Source organism: Tetrahymena thermophila (genome assembly GCF_000189635.1).
Source record: "Tetrahymena thermophila SB210 genomic scaffold scf_8254617, whole genome shotgun sequence".
NCBI classification, from domain to species: domain Eukaryota; phylum Ciliophora; class Oligohymenophorea; order Hymenostomatida; family Tetrahymenidae; genus Tetrahymena; species Tetrahymena thermophila.
In genome coordinates, this window is record NW_002476387.1 from 742,416 (window position 1) to 761,408 (window position 18,993).

The 18,993-nt window shown below is 24.2% G+C and overlaps 6 protein-coding genes across 6 annotated transcripts; 2 read left to right on the forward strand and 4 right to left on the reverse strand. All coding sequences in view use genetic code 6, as the record gives it.

The window, feature by feature from the left end:
* Positions 1 to 79: 79 nt before the first annotated feature.
* On the reverse strand, positions 80 to 559 carry TTHERM_00196090 (hypothetical protein; the record flags this gene model as incomplete). The annotated part of the gene is made up of 1 exon (XM_001017263.2): positions 80 to 559. Exon 1 carries the CDS (start codon positions 443 to 445, stop codon positions 80 to 82), a length of 366 nt encoding a protein of 121 aa, XP_001017263.1. The 5' UTR covers positions 446 to 559.
* Positions 560 to 1,025: 466 nt separating this feature from the next.
* TTHERM_00196100 (ligand-effect modulator 3 LEM3 family protein) lies at positions 1,026 to 2,450 on the reverse strand (the record flags this gene model as incomplete). Its single annotated transcript, XM_001017264.3, has 5 exons — positions 1,026 to 1,198; positions 1,263 to 1,373; positions 1,487 to 1,621; positions 1,756 to 2,157; positions 2,273 to 2,450. 5 exons carry the CDS (start codon positions 2,448 to 2,450, stop codon positions 1,026 to 1,028), a joined length of 999 nt encoding a protein of 332 aa, XP_001017264.2.
* A 1,853-nt stretch (positions 2,451 to 4,303) lies between these two features.
* Positions 4,304 to 6,951, forward strand: TTHERM_00196110 (kinase domain protein; the record flags this gene model as incomplete). The annotated part of the gene is made up of 2 exons (XM_001017265.3): positions 4,304 to 4,388; positions 4,442 to 6,951. 2 exons carry the CDS (start codon positions 4,304 to 4,306, stop codon positions 6,949 to 6,951), a joined length of 2,595 nt encoding a protein of 864 aa, XP_001017265.1.
* Positions 6,952 to 7,439: 488 nt separating this feature from the next.
* TTHERM_00196120 (hypothetical protein) lies at positions 7,440 to 10,337 on the reverse strand (the record flags this gene model as incomplete). Its single annotated transcript, XM_001017266.1, has 1 exon — positions 7,440 to 10,337. The coding sequence occupies one exon, from the start codon at positions 10,335 to 10,337 to the stop codon at positions 7,440 to 7,442; it is 2,898 nt and encodes a 965-aa protein (XP_001017266.1).
* Positions 10,338 to 11,004: 667 nt separating this feature from the next.
* On the reverse strand, positions 11,005 to 14,076 carry TTHERM_00196130 (cytochrome b5-like heme/steroid-binding domain protein; the record flags this gene model as incomplete). Its single annotated transcript, XM_001017267.2, has 6 exons — positions 11,005 to 11,083; positions 11,143 to 11,234; positions 11,289 to 11,460; positions 11,516 to 12,328; positions 12,518 to 12,719; positions 13,464 to 14,076. The coding sequence occupies 6 exons, from the start codon at positions 14,074 to 14,076 to the stop codon at positions 11,005 to 11,007; spliced, it is 1,971 nt and encodes a 656-aa protein (XP_001017267.2).
* An 822-nt stretch (positions 14,077 to 14,898) lies between these two features.
* TTHERM_00196140 (hypothetical protein) lies at positions 14,899 to 18,524 on the forward strand (the record flags this gene model as incomplete). Its single annotated transcript, XM_001017268.2, has 7 exons — positions 14,899 to 15,160; positions 15,256 to 16,466; positions 16,520 to 16,671; positions 16,729 to 16,821; positions 16,952 to 17,300; positions 17,353 to 18,312; positions 18,366 to 18,524. The coding sequence occupies exons 1-7, from the start codon at positions 15,148 to 15,150 to the stop codon at positions 18,522 to 18,524; spliced, it is 2,937 nt and encodes a 978-aa protein (XP_001017268.2). The 5' UTR covers positions 14,899 to 15,147.
* Between the last annotated feature and the right edge of the window lie 469 nt (positions 18,525 to 18,993).

The following is an 18,993-nucleotide window of genomic DNA, read 5'->3' on the forward strand; positions in this document are numbered from 1 at the left end:
GTACTTTTATTTTTCTGTGGAATTCCTTTTAAAACAAAATTTCTAGCTATCTTAAATAATTTAATAATATATCAATCATTCAAGACTATTACCAACTTTATTTCTTTATATCTGCATAAGTAGATAGAGAGTTTGTTCTCTATTTTTGGATACTCACTCTATGAGCCATCAACGAGCTTTATTCCACTGGTTACAATACTGGTACTTATACATTCTATTTTAAAAAGTGGTCTTTTAGTGTGATTACTTATTTATTTTCCAAGGAAGGGATGATTGCTCTGTCATGAAATTTTGCGGCTGTTGATGTGGTATTCCTTGTTACTTCACTTGGAGAAATATTCTCATTTTTAGTATTGTTTTTGACATCAATGTCTTGTTATTGTTTTTCTTAGATATTATCATTGTTGGTTTAGTATCTTTTAGATTTAGTTTAAATGCAGCCCATTTTTTTTCTTAATATATTATTTTTATAAGTTTTACTTGTTATGATTATGATTTTTTATTTTTTTTGTATTACTAATAACTAATTTGTTTATTTTTTAATTTGTTGTTTGATATAAGTCTTCATACAAACTATTATAAACTGGAATAGAAAGAAAGGATTGTCGTAATTTGTTTAGTGCTTGAAATAACTGTCAGTAATCTAATATAATATAATTTTTTATTTAATTTCTATCAATATCAATAAATGCAGTTAATTATTTAAAAATACAATACATTCTTTCTTTTTTTTTTTAAATTAATAACAAAAAGAATTTGGGTAATTTTTTTTCAATTGAAAGATACGAAGTTAAAAGAGTAAAGTTTTGGTAAGCCAGTTTTATATAAAAATATCTAAATATAAACAATTATATAGTGAATAATGAATATACAATAATTTTTTATTTATTACTTTTATTTTTCTAAATAAATAATTTGAATAAGTAGGTAGAGCTCTCTCTATTTAGCTTTTATAGATGTTATGATGAACACTATCTATTGCTTATATTTTATTTAATCACTTTCAAATTTAATTTTATCTTTTCTCATTATGGAAGCCTCTTTTTATAGTGCCATAAAAGAAGTCCTACAGAACCAAGTATAGCAACAGATCCTCCTACAAGATGACTTACAACTAACATTAAATTTTTTCCTCCTGTGGAGTTAACGTTAGAAAGGATCAATGCTTTCTATGAGTCGTAAATTGAAAGATTATATGCTAATTAATTTTAGTTAATTAAAAATACTTTTCTTGCATGAATGTGAATTTTAATAAATATTACTATTTGTTGTGCAGATATTATATGTTCCAGATTATAAATCAGATTAGATTTTACCAAGAGTTTTACGAAATTTTGAAAGCCCTGATGGTCTCATCCAAATTTAATAAGGTTCTAAATTGATAAAATAAATATTTTAACCAGGCTTGCTCAATTTATTATTTAATAGTTCACTCGTTGAATAGGTATTTAATTAATTAATAAAAATTAATGTTCAAAAGGCTTACCAAACTCCAAATCAAGCCATTGCTAACTAGGTTATTGATTTTTCATATTATCTACATCGTATTACCAAGATATTCCAGTATAACTTAATTCATAACTTTAACCAGATGTTTAATGCCTAATATCACTAAATTTTTCTTATTATTTTATAAAAATAATTTTAATGAAATTGCTATATTTGTTATTAATTACAATTAAGTAATAAAATAAATAAATAATTAACTTAATTAGAAACTAAATACTTAATTAACTTAATGAAAATATAAAATACCTTAAAATACATCATATGCTCTAATACCACAAGGATAAGCAATATTTGAAGGATTTAAATCAGTTTTACCATCAATACTTTTGAAACCAATATAAGGCTTATTACCAAGTATATCTTAATTTGTTGTAAATGGGTTGCAATCGCCTGTGTCCTCACCATTAATATTAGAATATAATTATGAAGCATCATATTTTTTGAAGTATGTATCAGTATTTTAATTATAATTTTTCATTTCTACAAAAAGGTAAACTGGCCCTGACATAAGATTAGGCACATTAAAAGTAAAGCAGCATTTTGTACCATAATTAGAGCAATCTGGTAAAGAATAATAATCTACTCTTATCTCAGTTATATCATTATTTTTTACTTCAAAAACAATACCTGCAATTAATAGGTACAATCCTAATTATACAAAAATTTTAAGAAAATATTTTACAAAATATTTTTTATCAGTTTAGCTTTTTAAATATTTCAGGAAAGTAAATTAAGAAAGTAATACTTCAAACCAAATATTTACCTCCTATAAAATAAAAAATTGCTCCCTTTAATTTATTAGAACCTTTCCATTGGCTCATAGCTAACTCTTATTCTTTAATTGCTTCATTTTTATTTAAACTATAATTTATAAAATTATTTATTGAATCGTGATTTCTTGGTACATGATTCAAATCAGAATTATCTCCTTATTCTTTCATAAGTAATACTAACTTTATTATTTTATTTTAAATATTCTACTTGCCTGAAAAGCTTTTTTTTCAAGTTCACCAGTTGACTTTAAAATTAAACGTATTTACTTTGTTTTTATCACTAAATAGGATTTTTTTTATAGTTGAAAAGTGAAAATTAATTAATTTTTTTCTTTATTTATTATTCCAGCTATTTAATTTAATCGTAGATATAATTTTTAATATACAACAAATAATCAAGCAAGCAAACAAATAAACAAACAAATAAATTATTCCGATTAATAATAATTGTATAAATTTTTTTTAGTTTGTTTGTTTTATTTTTTGAATCTTAACTAATAGTATTAAATCATTTACGTTTTGATAATTTGCATTTTAATTACTTTTTTTGTATTAAACACTAGCAAAATATTTTTTATGGACAATTACCAGTAATACATATAGAGTTTTGCTATAATAATCATAATTTGTTAAATATTTTTATTATTAAATTCTTTTTAAAGCTATGCTATATGAAAGTATATAATGTAAAGACTACTAAATTTAAAAATGCAAATAAAAATATTATTAATCTCAACAAAAAAATAAAGGTAGTTAAATATTTTTAATTAAATTATTTTTTTGATAGATTAAGTAATGAAGTGAGTAAATTTTGATAATAGTTTATGATTAAAAATTAGTAAAATTAATGTATTTAATAAATTGTTACTATTAATAACCTTTAGTGCTAGTATTTTTAAAAATCAAATATAAATTAATTATTAAACTCTGGGATAATGTAAATTAGAACTTAATTTTATACCCTATTTATTGTAAATTTAATGTTAAATTTTATTTTTCAAATTTGTAACCTTTTAAAAAGAGAATTTATTAACCATTAAATAAACTTAAAAGAAAATATAAAAATGAATTTATTAATAGATTTTTTATTAAAAATTAATATTATTAAATGCTTAATAGTAATATTTAGTTATTCTCTCATTTTTTTTTTTAAACTAATAATTTAAGATAATTTTATACTTATTTAGATTAATTAAATGAAAATAACAATAGGTTTTGCCTTTTTACCAGTTTTAGTTTATTCTTTAATAATAATTGATACTTTAAAAGATATAATATATTTACTTTTAAAAAAGTGAGTTGATATGATAATATAATTTTTTTAAAAATTATTGTTTTGACGAATAAACTAAATAAATATTATTAAAAATTATTATTAATTTTTATTTGTTAATCAAAATCTTTAAGATTAATTAAAAATTAATTGCTAATGTTTAGAAAATTATATTTAGTTGTTTTTATAATATATTTATTTAATTCCTTAAATAAATAGAAAAATAGAAAAAATAAACATTTGTCTATTTATTATCATCCATTCAATAAATTGAATACTCTATTTGAAAAAATAATACTTTTAAAAATGAATTATTAATTTTCAATTTTTGTTTGCCGAAAAACCAGCAAATCATTATGTCAAACATCAAAATTGATCATATTATCAAATGTAATCAATGACTACCAGTAAAAATTTTTGTTATTAGCCATTCTAAAATATAATTTTTTGAATAAGAATCCAAAAATTGTATACAAAATACCATTCGTTACTCATTCAATAACACTATTTAAGAAAGAGGGAAAAAAAAATATAAATTATTATTTCTAAAAATTTAATAACAAAAATTATTTATAAAGTCTAATTACCAAACACAAAATTAAGTTGATAAGCCAACCAACAATAAATAAAAGCAGAAATCTATCTAGCAAACCAAAGCAACGATAAATCATTTAGTGGAGACATAAATCAGCAATCTAACAAAAGATAGACTAATTAATTATACAATAGATTATAGGATATTAAATAAATGACAAATCGTGTCAACTACCTTTATTCTGATTACAAGGGATATGGCTTGTAATAAGGAATTTCTTTGACAGCATAAAAAAATGGTAAACTTATTCATTTGAAAAATTATCACCAATTAAATTTTTATTTAAAAAAGGCGCAATCACTTAAACATCTAGCTTTAACTACTAACCTGTTGCAAAAGAAAATATATCAACATTAGGCTAAATTTCTAATTAACCTTTGTACTAATAAATTTAATACTCAACATAATCAGGTCGCACAGTTCAAAGGACTGCTTCACCAATGATTATTCAGCATCCTAGTAGATATGGAACAAATAATGCAAATTTAAGCACCTCACCAAATCAGTCTAGTGCAACTAGTGCAACGAAATATTAAGTTCCTTCTTACTAGAATAATGGCGGTTTATCAACTAATTTTTCATATTCTGCAGAAAAAAGCACAACCTCTAATGGAACAGAAGCTATATCTCGTCCTTCTATAGGAGCTTCATATCTTTCATCCTAAAACAATAACTAATTTAATAATAGTTAAGCACTTCGTTCTCCATATGTCTCTAGTTTTACTTCTAATTTGACATCCAGTTAAATGAATGGTACTTCCAATTCTAACTCTAATCCTAGCGGAGCGTAAGTTACCCATCATCATGGAAGATCAATAAGTATGTTTTCAGGCTAAAATTATACAGCTCCTTCTATAGCCTAGAGCTTATCTCTTTCCATTGGAACTTAATCAAATTAACCATCATCAACTAATTAGTCTTCATTAGCAAGTGGAAATGTAGCAAATCTAGGTAATAATTAAAATAACTCTACTTCATTTTCATAAGTTTATACCTCACTATCAGCAAACAATAAAGTAGCCTTGAATAATAATTTAAGCAGTGGTGTAAATGGATAAATTGTTGGTGATAGAAGTATAAGCTATACAGGAAGCAGTGCCTATCCTCAAATAAATACATAAAGTATAGAAAATTTTTACTAGCAGAATAGCTAGCCTTCAAATGAGTAACTTAACAGATCAGATTCATTATCTCCAAGTAAGCGTGTTACTTTTAATTTAGCTCGTAATACTTACACAGATATAGAGTAAATTGAAAAGCGTTTAAATGAGTCTACTAGATTAAGACCTGCAGATGAAGTAGAAGACAGTAGAGATAGAACCCCAACAGCAACCTTTGGCCATAACCATATATATGAAGATGATTTGAGCAAGAGATTCGATTAAGCTATTTTCCGCAGTGAGAGAATCATTTCTGATTGCCTTCGCATTGGAAGAGAAGGTCAGCAATACAAAAATGCATTAGAAAATAGCACAGTAGCAAATGGATCTACAACACCAAATGGTCCAAAAATGATCCGCAATCCAAGTAGAAGTAAAAGTCCAATAAAATCAAGCTTAAAGAGAACTTCTAGTTTTACTGGTAGTCCTTAAAAATCTGTAAACACTACTCCTAGCACTTATTAAGCTGCATAAGATACTAATTTAGCTGCTTCTTAAAATTTGTAGAAATTTAGTGATGCCTTTGAAAATCCACTAACAAACCAAACTAATAAAATTATCAACAATATTCATACAACAACTGAGACTATTTATTCCTCCAAATAAGCAGCTTCACCATATCTTTAGAGTAATTCTTCATCAGAAAAGACTCCATAATCTTTAACTAATAATTCAGCTTCAACTGTGGTTTCTTCAACAAACTCATCTCAGATTTCTGTTCCCTCTTACTTGGCCTAAACTTCATCCTTGAATAGCCAAAATCCCGAAAAACAAGTACCTTTATCAAGCTAAACCACATATGTCTCTTCTTCAACAAAATAAGTTGGACTTACTAATTCAGTCACTGATGAAAATCAATTTGTAGCATCCTCATCTAATGTAAATAAAGCTATTACTTCATCTAAGCCTTACAGTGCACAAGAAAATGGAATTTCTTCAAGCGTGTACTCTGTGACTTCAGCATATAATACATCTCTATTATCTTCTACATAAAATACAAACCCATAAAAAGCATCTTATCTATCAAAAGTTTCATCATCAAAAGAAAATGAGCAATAAAGTGTCTCAAGTTAAAATAAAGCTCCATCTTAAGTAGAATTTACCTCTATTGCTTTAAAAAAGAGTGAATCTGAGGTAGTAGATTAAAATCAAAATAAACAAGATAAATAATAAAATGATGCAAAGAGATTAAGCTTGCAACCAACTTCTGCTACAAAGCCTCGCCAAGGTATCTTAAGATATTCAGATGGATCCAGATATGATGGAGAAATCTTAAATAATTAAAGACATGGGTACGGTACTTTGCTTAGTAGTGATTTCTAAGTTATTTATTAAGGAGATTGGTAAAATGATACCTATCATGGATAAGGTAAATTCTTCAATCCCTTAGCAGAAAACCTCTTTGATGAATATGAATATAGTGATTTTGATGTTGCTTTGAGTCAATACTGGGAATCATATGAAGGAGAATTTTATGAAGGTAAATTAGATGGTTTTGGAACTTTGATGCTTACAAATGGTGAAAAGCTAGTAGGAAATTTCAAAAAAGGTCGTATCTGTGGAAAAGGAACCTTTTACTGCAATAAAGGACCAGCCGTTACAGGTAACTGGGAAGACAATCGCTTATTAGAAAAGTATTGAAAAATTCAAAGAAAAAACAAACTTTGAAAATATTGTAAGATAGTTAGTTGGTTAGTTATAAAGTTAAAAATAATAAAAATAATTTGAAGGAAAATTAAAGAAGATAGTTTAGAATTTCTACTTAAAATAAATACATACTATAAGGTTTACATAAAATAAATATATTACTAAAAAAAAATAAAATAAACAGCTCATTTATTCATAACAAAACATGTTTACTTGTATATATTTTTATATTATATTTTTTATGTATTGATTTGGTTAATGAATAAATAGATAGATAGATCGATAAATAGATTAATAATCAGGATAATGTAGTAAATATATATAAATAATTACAACAGTTTCATTTGTTTAAATATTTGCCTTTTTTTTTGTTGGAATTTCCACCTAAATTTCTTTTGAAATTTAGATAAATTTATAAATTTAATATTTAATGAGTATAAATTAATTGTAAAATTAGTAAAAAAATTTAATTACTAAGAATTTCAATCAAAGTAATTGCTTTAGAGCCTAGGTAAACTTCTGTTATTAGATAAATTGCCTCTTTAAAATCTATTTTAAAATTAATTACAAGATTCTTCTGTTTTATTTTCGGCTTGGTAATAATATTTTTAGCCAACAGAGGATTATGTATCAAATTGAGTGTTCAAAGATTAGTAATAGTTCTAGCTTATGTCATTATTTTGGGTTCTATTCTAAAACTATTTTTGCTCTTATTAGGAAAATTTATTATTATTTAATTTTGGTTATTGCTTTTAACTATCAATTTTAATATAATTATTATTTTGTTAGGCTTAATTTTAAAAACTGTTGTTATTGATATTTCGTTTATATGTGTTTTAGAGACTAGTTGCTGCTGGACTCCTTGATCTCTTTTAATTTTCTATTATTTTTTATTAGCATTAAGATTTATTCTCTTTACCATAATTAAAAGGTCTAAGTTAATTTTAGTCATTTTACATTTGATTACTATTACTATTACTGTTCTCTTATTTTGCTATATTGGAGTAATTAAAACTAGAAACATGTTAATTATTTTGCTAGAATTAATTAGAATTCTAAGAAGCTATTAACTGTTGCATATGCTGTAATCTATCGTTTTGAGTAATTAAATTTTACACAGCCAAAATTATTTCATGTTCATTTGAAAGTTTAAGCATTTTTAATAATATGTTTGTTGTACTTTAATTCATTTAATCTTCTAATTTTAACTTAATATATTAATTATACAACCATTTAAAATATTTCCAGCAGTCTTTAAGAGTAGGTTATTAATTAAGTTCGCTTTTGGCAATACTTTTAATCATATCTTTAAATACTTTTGCAAAATCTTTATATCTACAGTAATCCTTTTATAATTACTCAATTTCTTGCAAAATTGTTTGTAAGTTTATTGATTCTTAGAATTCACTTTTATCTTAATCATATTGATTTTGTTGAATATTTTAACTATTTTCTTTACCAAATATCTAGCTGATCCATAAACATGAATTTTAAGGTAAACAATAGAACTCTCCCTTTTCACCAAAGAGTCTTTGGATTAAGTCTAACAAATTTCTAGTTGCTTAGTCAATTTATACCTAATAATCTTATTTCTAATTTTCTAATTCTGCATTCAGTCTTTATATTAATTTATCTTACTAATCAATAAAATCCTTTAGCTTGTATTCTTATTTAGATTCCTTTAGCTGTTAGTTTTCTTGAATAACCTATTCTAACTCTTTGCATTTTAAACAATATTCTTCTTTGAGATTTTCATATTACTTCAACAACTTTTCTGCCTTAGCAAGCAGAGACTAGTTGTCTTTGTCATCATTTTACAATTCATTAATTTTTTAATCTTTCTTTTTTAAAAGTTCCTTAATCTCTTTGACCTCGAGCTACAACAGCTTTTAATTCTCAGTTTATTCTTCTATTTATTTCATTAAAAGGCTATTATTTTGCTACAACTATAGTATACTAGTTTTATCTTTTTCATCTTTCTAATGAGATACAGTTTATATTTGGGATTCTAGATCAGCAATCTTTTAAGTCATTTTTAGTTTATTGTATTTTTCATCATCTAATAATTTAGTTAACTTTGCTATTTCATCTCTTTGTCGTTAAATCTTCATTTCAAGTAGCTAATTTTCTCCATTTAGTCTATTTTGTTGTGTTTCATCATTCAAAGAATCCTATTGACTGTTCTTCCTAAATCTATTTTCACTAAAATTCTATTAACTAATTTTATATTTCTAGCTGATCTCAGAAGATTTTTTTTGAGTCATTTCATTTTAACCATTAAGGGAATTATCATTGTTTTCAAAGTCTGAATCATCAAATTCTGAGTCATTTTTATATTTTGAAAGAAGTTTATTGTATTTCTTCTCAATTGAATTAGCATTTTCAGGATTTGATCTTTCAGTGGTAGGAAAATTTTTTTTATTTGTTTTTAAGCTAGATATAGACTAGTGCGATTAATTTAAATTTTAACTATTCAATTAATTTTAATTTTTTTTAAGTATTTCACATTCTTTTTATTTGCTCTCATAATTGAGCAACAGCTCATTAAATTAAGATTTAATCTCAAAGAACGATTTGTCTCTGCTCATTATTTTTTACTCCATCAGTCTATTTTTTTCTCTTTCTTGATCAAGTTATTTAATAAGATCATCTCTGATACGATAAAAAGTGTCTTTTTTAAGATCTTAAACAGAATCTTCAAATTCATAATCAGAAACAGTTTTATCAAAAATTTTATTTTAAGCTAAAGGATTAATAGCTTCTTAATATGTTTATGCTTGTGCATTAGTAATTTCTTGCTTAATTTCATGCAATTTTTTATCATATTGATTGTTTTTTGAAATCAAATAACCTCTTTTTGAACCTTATCTTTGTTATTCGATTATATTTTAATTATCACTATCACAAGAAAAACTTAAATTCTAACTTTCTATTTGATTCTATTATTGTTTAAGAGATCTTTTTATTTTTGGAATTTAGGCATCTTCTGATAAATCATCAAAATCACTAGTAAAGTTGAGCTTTTTTTATTCACTATTTTCTTTTTAAAATTTATAGTTATTAATTTTATAGTTATCTTTTTAAAACTTTTAATGCTCATAATCCAAAGAATCCTCACTCATGTTAACTTCATTATGCTTTTTACCACTAGAATTAAATTCATCTTCATCAGAAAATTTACAATTTATTTTTATTTAATTTTAAAGTTAGCTTTCCCATTTTTATTTTTATAGATTTAATTCATAGTCCTTCTTATTTTCAAGATTAACAAAGCTGCCATCTTTAGACCTTTTAGATAATGCATTGAATTAAGATGTTCTATTTGACTAAGGATCTTAATTATATTCTGCTTCTGAACTTTACTCTAAAATTTGATCCATTTTTTTATTTTAGGCTTTCTATTTAAAATATTGTTTTTTATAAATTTTTATATAAGCGCAAAATTTAAATTATTAAATTGATTGATTGAAATTCGTTTGATTAAAAACAAATCTTTTTTTTTAAATTGCATATTTTTAATTTCTGAAAAATTTAATAATTCAAATATATTTAAAATTTTTGTTGTTAAAAATAAAAGCAAAATAATTTCCTTAGAGAATATATTATTTATCAAAAAAAAAATAGTGTGATAGAATAACAATGTAAAAAACAATAAAATATGATAGGTAATATTATGAATAAATCTAAGATAAAATATATATAATTAAACAAAATGATGAGATGATAACAAAAAAAAGAATAGTCTAATTAATTAAACTATTAGTAATATACAGTTTATATATGACAGCATTATTTTTACATATAATTATTATTTTATTTTCTTTGGGTACTCTTTTAAGATATTTTGAATTAATTTCAGCTAATAAAATAAATATTTTAATAGAAATTCCAAAATTAAGAATTTGAAGTGAACAACTCAATAAAAGTATAAATAGATTTTTAGAGTGATTTACTGCTTAAAGAAATTAATTTTGTATTTTATTTTTTTTGAAATTTAGTAATATAATAGTAAATTTATTTCGATTTTCAATTTAAATAGATTATCAATCAATCTTCTTCACCAAGCTATTTCAAAAGATTGTAATGTCCAACAAGTGCATCCCAAAATGTTTTGTAGCTGAAATATCTAATTATTTATTAAAGTAATAATTAATGATTAGATTTTAGATAATATTTTTAGTTTACCTAACTTTATGTTCTTTGCAATAGTCTTAAACTATTTAACTGATTTCAGGTAGTCTTGTATGGCTATAGCCAGGAACTAAGTGATGCTCAATCTATTCAAATAAATTTTATTATGAATTATTTTTATTAATTTTATCAAAAATTACTTAAAAGTTAAGGCCTCCACTAAGGTGAGTCCAAAAAGGGCTATCTAAAGCGAAGTTTGAAGAGTTTTCGATTTGTAAAATACCCCAGTTAGTGTTGCTAATGCTATTGTTATCAATAAAGGCAGATTCATCTGTCCAGTGATTAACAGCAAAGAAAAAGGTGTACCCATAACTTTATATAACATTTAAATTATTTAAAGTCTATTTTTTTAATTATTTAATATTACCTTTGTGCAACCATGTATAAAAACCAATAGGGGAAAGCATGAAGATATCCAAATTTGAAAGAGGTGAAGACAATAGTTGACATATACCAAATTATTTTAACAATAGATTACAAAATTATTTGCTTCTTTGGGCAGTGACCTTGACGAGTAGGATAGTTAGACATCCAATACATTTCATCAAAAGTTCCAAATAAATCACCGAAATTTGCGAGTCCGTATACTAACCAAACGTAGTATTTTTAATATTTATGCATGGGAGCTCTTTCTTACATACGATGTAAACGTAATAATGGGAAAGTAGTATCAAATGCTCTATCTAGTTCATAATGATTTACACAACCATGATGGCCATAATTATGGGAACGGCGATAAATAACAGAAGATGAAAAAACAAGGTCAAGAGTATATCCTGCTAGTAAAGTAATATATTTATTACTTGAAAAGGCAGCATGATTTCCATCATGCATAATATTTACTCCTACTTATGCAGCGAAGAAACCAAACATTAAAGTGCTTATCAAATCGCAGCGAGTAAAGTACATATAGATAGAGTAGAAATACATAATCATAATGAAAGCGGCCTTTACGAATAATTTCCAATCGTTCTAACGTTTAGAGCGAGGGACCTTCTCCTCAATTTTTTTCTTCAAATTCATATAGAAGTTATCAGAGTATGAGTAAAAACTTTCATAATCTTTTACTTCTCCAATTAGATACTTCTCTTAAACTTTTTTTTCTATCATCCAGCTTGGGTGATAAGATTACCACATGAAAGTGCACTCACCACCAGCACCATCTAATATCATGTCACCACTTTAAATAAAAAATAAAGTTAGAATATATTTTCATAAATATTTATTTCAGTTAAAAGTAACTCCTCAGAATTAATTGCAGAATATTTTTTATTTTTTTGTATTTCAATTATTTTTTTTGCTGAGTAAATAAGATGCCTGGCTATTGTAAGTTAAGTTCTAGAAGAATTGATTAAATATAACTAAATACCCAGGATGATGAGGAAGAAGTGAAGTAACATCATAGACTTTGCCATCAATGACGACCCAGCAATCTTCTCTTCTATCATGCTTGATAATTTCAGGCCAAGTATATACTTTGTAAGATGATGAAATCTTTTCGTTCTATTATTTCTAGCTGACTTCAGAAACGTTTTGGCTTTGCTTGATTTTTTAGATGGTTTCTTGTATTTCTTTTTATTGCAATAAAAATATAATTAAATATTGAATGATTAAGAAAAATAGATTAAAAATAAAAAAACAAATCTTAGAATTGTTAAATCACTTAAAATTTCTTCACATGATTAAAAACAACTTTCCCATCAATATTATTTAATTTAAATTTTTTTAAAAATTGTAAATTCACGCGTTTAATAATAATATTAATTGAAATCTATTGCGTTCGCTTTCTTTTAATTATTTTTGTTATTTCTTACAAATTTTAATCACAGCTATTTTTGTTTTATTTAAATGAATAATACGCACCAGATTTATTATTTTGGTTGAAAGTATTTAGAATAAAATTTGGCAGTAAAAATAAATATAAATTATTTTAAGATGATATCAAAAATAGCACTTCAAAGTAATATTTTTATATATTTTATGTCTTTAAAGTTATGATTTGCTAACAGTTATATTCTGTTTTCAAAATTTTTATTATTATAACTGATTTTTTGCTTGCTAAAATAAAAAGAAAAACCAATTTTTATTGTTTTCTCTTAACCTTAATGCCTTAGTGCGCATTTGATATCCTTTTAGTTATTTTATAAACTAAGGTAATAAATTTTGAAAAATTGAAGAGTATTCAGTAGTTAACCTAAACAAATGTTTTTAAATTCTTACATTTTTCAAATAACTAATAAAAATTAAGCTTTATCTCAATTTAATAAGCTCAAATAACTTTAAAAAAATGGTAATAAATTTGAATAATTCTTTACTTTTAGACTTCATAGACTTTTACTCTCTAATTGACATAATCTCACAAAGAAGTAAGAATGAAAGACCAATAGAGCAAATTCTAATTTTTAGGTGATCAGTAGAAAATGCATGGAGCTAATATTAACGCATGGTCAAGGGAACTTATACAACCATAAGTGTAACGACAAGGACGTTTAATATTTTCCATGTAAGAGGCTTCTTCCATATGAAGATCTTAGGAAGTAAGTCAATTGTATAAAGTAGCATTACGCTAATTTCTAAACCCTTAAAAACTAGATTAATCATGTGAACCTAGTTTTCGTTGGTAACTGAGTATGTAGGGAAAGGCCATATTTCAAAAGTCTCTTAGAAAATCATTTATATGTTAGCAGGGAGATCGAGTACGAATTGAGTGAAAGGTGTGAAAAAAGTCAACAAGTGGATTGAAATTAGAACAAACAGAGATTTACGAAAATTTCTATGAGAGTGAATATCCAGCAATTGTTGGAAAGTAGATTTTGCTTATGCTAAGGGATCACATTAAGTCTCTACATTCTTAAGATGTTGCTTTTATGTTTCCTGCTTCTTTGAATTAACCTCAGAAGAAGGGTTTTACGTAGACTTAGATTTCATTGATATGATTTATTTATTTATATCTCTTACTCTGTGCTATCGTAGAATATTAAATAAATAAAGTATTTATTGAATAATTATGAATTTATGTAAAACTGCGTAGGTGTATTAATTTATCTTTATTCCCTTATTTTGCTTTTAATTAATAATGTAAATATTTATTTTTTTGTTTCAGCCTACAATTTTTTAAGATATTTTTTATAAATTCCTAAATTTTAAATAAATGATTAGACTATTTTTTTTTTCAACTCCTTTGTTAATAATATTTAACCACCACTCTAATTTAAATTAAATATTAGTGGGAGTTGATAGGTAGGTAAACAAATATTATTCTTTTATCAATTAATATTATTTTGCTATAAAAATAAATCTAAAGTTCTATATTTAAATTTTTTTGTTCTGACATAAATTAATTACTACTACGCTTTTGCAAATACTTAATAAAAATTTAAAAATATTTTCAAAAAACTTTAAATTTTCTTAATTTGAAACATTTATAGCTGCGTAAACTGATTCACACAAAAGTAATAAATTAAATGAAAGCAGATTAACAATTTCAAGTAAATTAAGTTTTATGTAAAATAAAAATCGTCAAAAAAATTCAAATTTATTTAAAACACATATCTTTTTAGTGATTATTTATTTATTTATGAATTGAAAGAGTTCAAAAGAAACAAATTAATCAAAAAATTTAAATTCAATCAATACAATAATTATTAATGCATAATAAAAATTATTTAAGAAACTAATACTTAATATTAATCAACCAAAATAGCTCTTTATAGAATTCAATTAATTATTGATTTATTTTAAAACAAAATACTTTAGCTGCTTTTATTTTTCATTTTATTTACTTAACAAAAGCAAAAATAATAAAAATTTAATTATCTTTTTTTGATTTTAAAAGGCATACATAAAACATAAAATTGTCAATCAATCGATTATTAAAAATTATAACAATAGTTAGTAACTTATTAGATCGTTTTATAACTTTTAAATAATAAGCTTAAGCTCTTTACAAATAGGATTAAACAAATTCTTATAAAAACATTCAATTTTATATCTGAATTCATGACTGACATAAGTATCCTATTATTTTCATTTTTACTTAAATTTCATTTTTGATTATTCTAATTTTTATTTTTTCAAATAACAATTTATAATTAATCATTTAAAAAGCATCCGAAATCGTTTAGCGTCTTGACTATGATGAAATTAAAAGGAAAAAGGTTTTTTAGAAATTTATTAGAGGAGAGTTTTACTAGAAAAATTAAGTATAAAATAGAAGAAAAGATGGGCGTGCTAGGAGTCAAGAAGCCCCCCATTCATATTTAAGAATGAATACTATATCAGAGGAAAGTAGTCATTTTAATTAAACGCCTCAAAGAATGGGTAGCAAAAAGAATTTAGGCCATAATCAAAGAGTATTATCAGAGGAAAGTGGAAAGAAACAAAAGTAGATGTATCATGATTAGTAAATGTATGATGACGATAATTAGTATTATGATGATCATCATTACAACAATTAATTCTAACCATATCCTCCATCATATAGATAAAGAGATCAAAATCGCTAATCTCCTTATGGTCATAATGATTTTTATTAGCAAGATTAAAATTTTTAGCATGGCTCTCCTCATCAATAACTAACTAAGAGCAAATCTCCTCCTCAAAGAAATAACTCTTCTCGTGGTGGAGAATTCAGTAACTCTTAAGAGTTTTAAAGATCTTAGGAATTTCCTTAGTAAAATAGAAGATAAAATAGTCAATCTCCTAATAAAGGCTAGCCAATAAAAATAGATAACTATAACAGAAGGTTTCCAATTAAGGACTAATAATATAGCTAAGAAGAAGAAGAGCTAATAGGTCATTCATAGTTAGTACCTGCAAACAATTATTACAGCAGTTATCAAGGAAGTAGAGTATTTCCTCCATATGACAATAATGATACTTATTTTTCTAACTAAAGAATGAAAACGTCTTAAAGCCAGTAAGGACTTAACTAATATTAAAGCCAGCCTAATTAAGCTAGAGAAAATAGATGGTATGATGGAGATTACGATTAATACAATAATTAGTACTAAAGAACTACAGGGAGTGGAGGAAGAACGAACAGTGGTAGCAATAAAGGAAGATAAGCTAACTACAGGTAACCCATGAATTACCCACCACATCCGTAGCAAAGCTTTCCTCCCCATCAATATAGACATCCACAGTATCAAGATGAAATAATATATAATCTTTAATAAAGATGTGCAGATTTAGAATCTTAAATTTCACGTATCAGTTAAAATTTTGATGACTTTAAGCAGTAAGCCTATAAAGACAAGGAATTAAATAAATAAGCAATTTTAAATTATGAAGACACAATTTCGAATCTCAAAGATAGAGTAAATAATTGAATAAAAAAATTAAATATTCTTATGATCTTATTAAATAAAAGCTTTATGAAATGTAAACAAGAGAAGATACTTTAAAGCAAGAAAATGAAAGACTAAAGTAAAAGATAAATTACGAGTAACTTAAACTCACTAAACTAGAGGAAGATAATAGAGATCTTAATAGCCAGTTTGAAGATACTAAAGATTAGTTAAAGTAAAAAATTTTATTTGGGTTAAGCTTTTATTAATTAAATTAATTAAAAAATTGCAGAGAATCAAAGAGAGAAATAATGAGAAAAGAGGATGAACTTTAATATGCAAAAAATTAATTGGAAGCCTAAAAATAAAAATATGCTTAACAACAGTAATTTTAAGTTTATTTATTTAATTCTATTTAATATTTATTAATAATTTCACTTGAGCAAAGAAGCTAATCTTTTATTTTTTAAGTCAAATTTAAAATTTATTTTCAAAATAAAAAATTTAAAAAATAGAATTCAATAAGATAACATAATAAGCTAACTTAGAGATGATAAAGATCAATTGATAAGAGATTTGTAAGGCAGCTAATCTAATAATAAATAATTCATGGACTTATAAACTTAATAATAGAATATTATTAATGAAAATAAAAGACTTTATAGCGAAGTCGATGATTTAAAAATCTAAATCAAAGATATGAACTTCTTTATTGAATAATAAAAATAAGATATTTATAGTGCTAAACACATGTTAATTGAAAAATCATAAAGAGAAACATAGCTTCACTAGCAATTAGAAAGCAGCTATTAGGAGATCTATTAACTCAAAGGTTTACTCTAAAGAGCTGAAACTCAATTAATGGTAATTTTTAAGTATAAATAAATTCATTTTGAAAAAATTATTTCTTTTTTAGAATAAGTAAGAAATTAACTAGCCTGTTGCTATTTAACCTATTCCTTATGGAGGAAGAAGCAACGAAGATATTTCTAGGACATTTAAAACATTAAATTAGTAAGAACAAAATAAAAAGAATTAGTAACTAAACAACAGCAGAGTACAAATGAATAATTCTTATACTTAAGATTAAACTTATGGTAGACGTGCTGGAAATTCAAATGAGAGACTTTATTCATAAAATTCACCTTAAAATAAAAGCTTATTAATGAATGACTCAAGAGGAAAAATAACTGTTTAAAATTAAATGTAAACAACCTATAACATAGGTTCAGAAAATATTTAGGAAAGTCCATAAAATAATAAAAGGAAATAAATGTAAAAGTAAAATAACCAGCAAGCATATATTGATGCTAAGCAAATATCTGCTGAAAATAACTTGATTTTCTAGTAGCTCAAAAACAGAAATACAATTACTCCTTCAAATTTTTTGGCTTGGGAAGTACCTGAACAAAACTAAAAAGCTGAAAAGAATTAAAATAATTAAAATTATTAGCACTAGAATTAAACTAATGATTAAGTTTAAAGATAACTCAATTTTAATGCACCTGGTGCCGGTCAATAAAATTAAAACTAAGAGTAATTGGATAAGATGTATAAAAATGCAAAGTAATAACTAGACAAAGATTAGGAATACGTTAATCAGCAATACCGTATTTAGCAAAATATGAACTAAAATTATCCTTAATAAAATTAACAATAAGGCAGAGGTTAAAATTATGAGAGAAACACAAATAATGAATATTCATAGCTATACAACGACTACATTAACGATAGATTTAAAAATTCTCCACCATAAAACAAAAAAAATAATCAAAGTTTTGACCAAAATCATTAACCTAAAGGATAAGTAGACCCATAAATGTAAATTAAAAATATTGAAAATAACTTGATGATGCTTAACATAGAAAAAGATAAGGTAAAATTTATTTTAAAAAGAAAATGTTTGTTTATTAAATATTTAATATAAAGCTAAAAAATGAGTTATAAAGGCTAGAAGAGGCTAAGTTAAAAAATGCTCAAAATATAAGACGTAAAAATGATATAAATGAAGAAATTCAGCTACTTGATGGAAATATCTCTTAATTAAAAACAAAACTAAGAGAGTTGAATGCTCTTCATCCTTACTGAAAATGATGCTATTTATTTACTTTAAAAATAATTTATATTTTTGAAAAGGCTTCCTAGCTAAGATATTATTATTATTCTAATTGATATATTATTATTTTTTTTAATTTTTATAATAAATTAAATAAAAAAGTAATTCACCTTCTTATTATTTTGATGAGAGGGTATATTTTTTGATTTTGCTATAAAATGCTTGAGTAGAATTATTTTAGTTCTTCTCCCTTTTGAAATTAATAGTTTTTATTTGATTATTTTTGTTATAAAACTTAGATTTCTCAACCAATAATAATTTTATATTAAATTGTTTGTTTATTTTTGGAATTCTAATAGTAAATTTAATTTAACAAACTTATTGATTTTGAAAATTATTTTGATTACTTTAAAGAAATCAAATAAATTATAAAATAAAATATTAATCAAATAAAGCTCGTTTTATTTGCTTTTTATTTCCAAAATAAATCTAAAATTATTA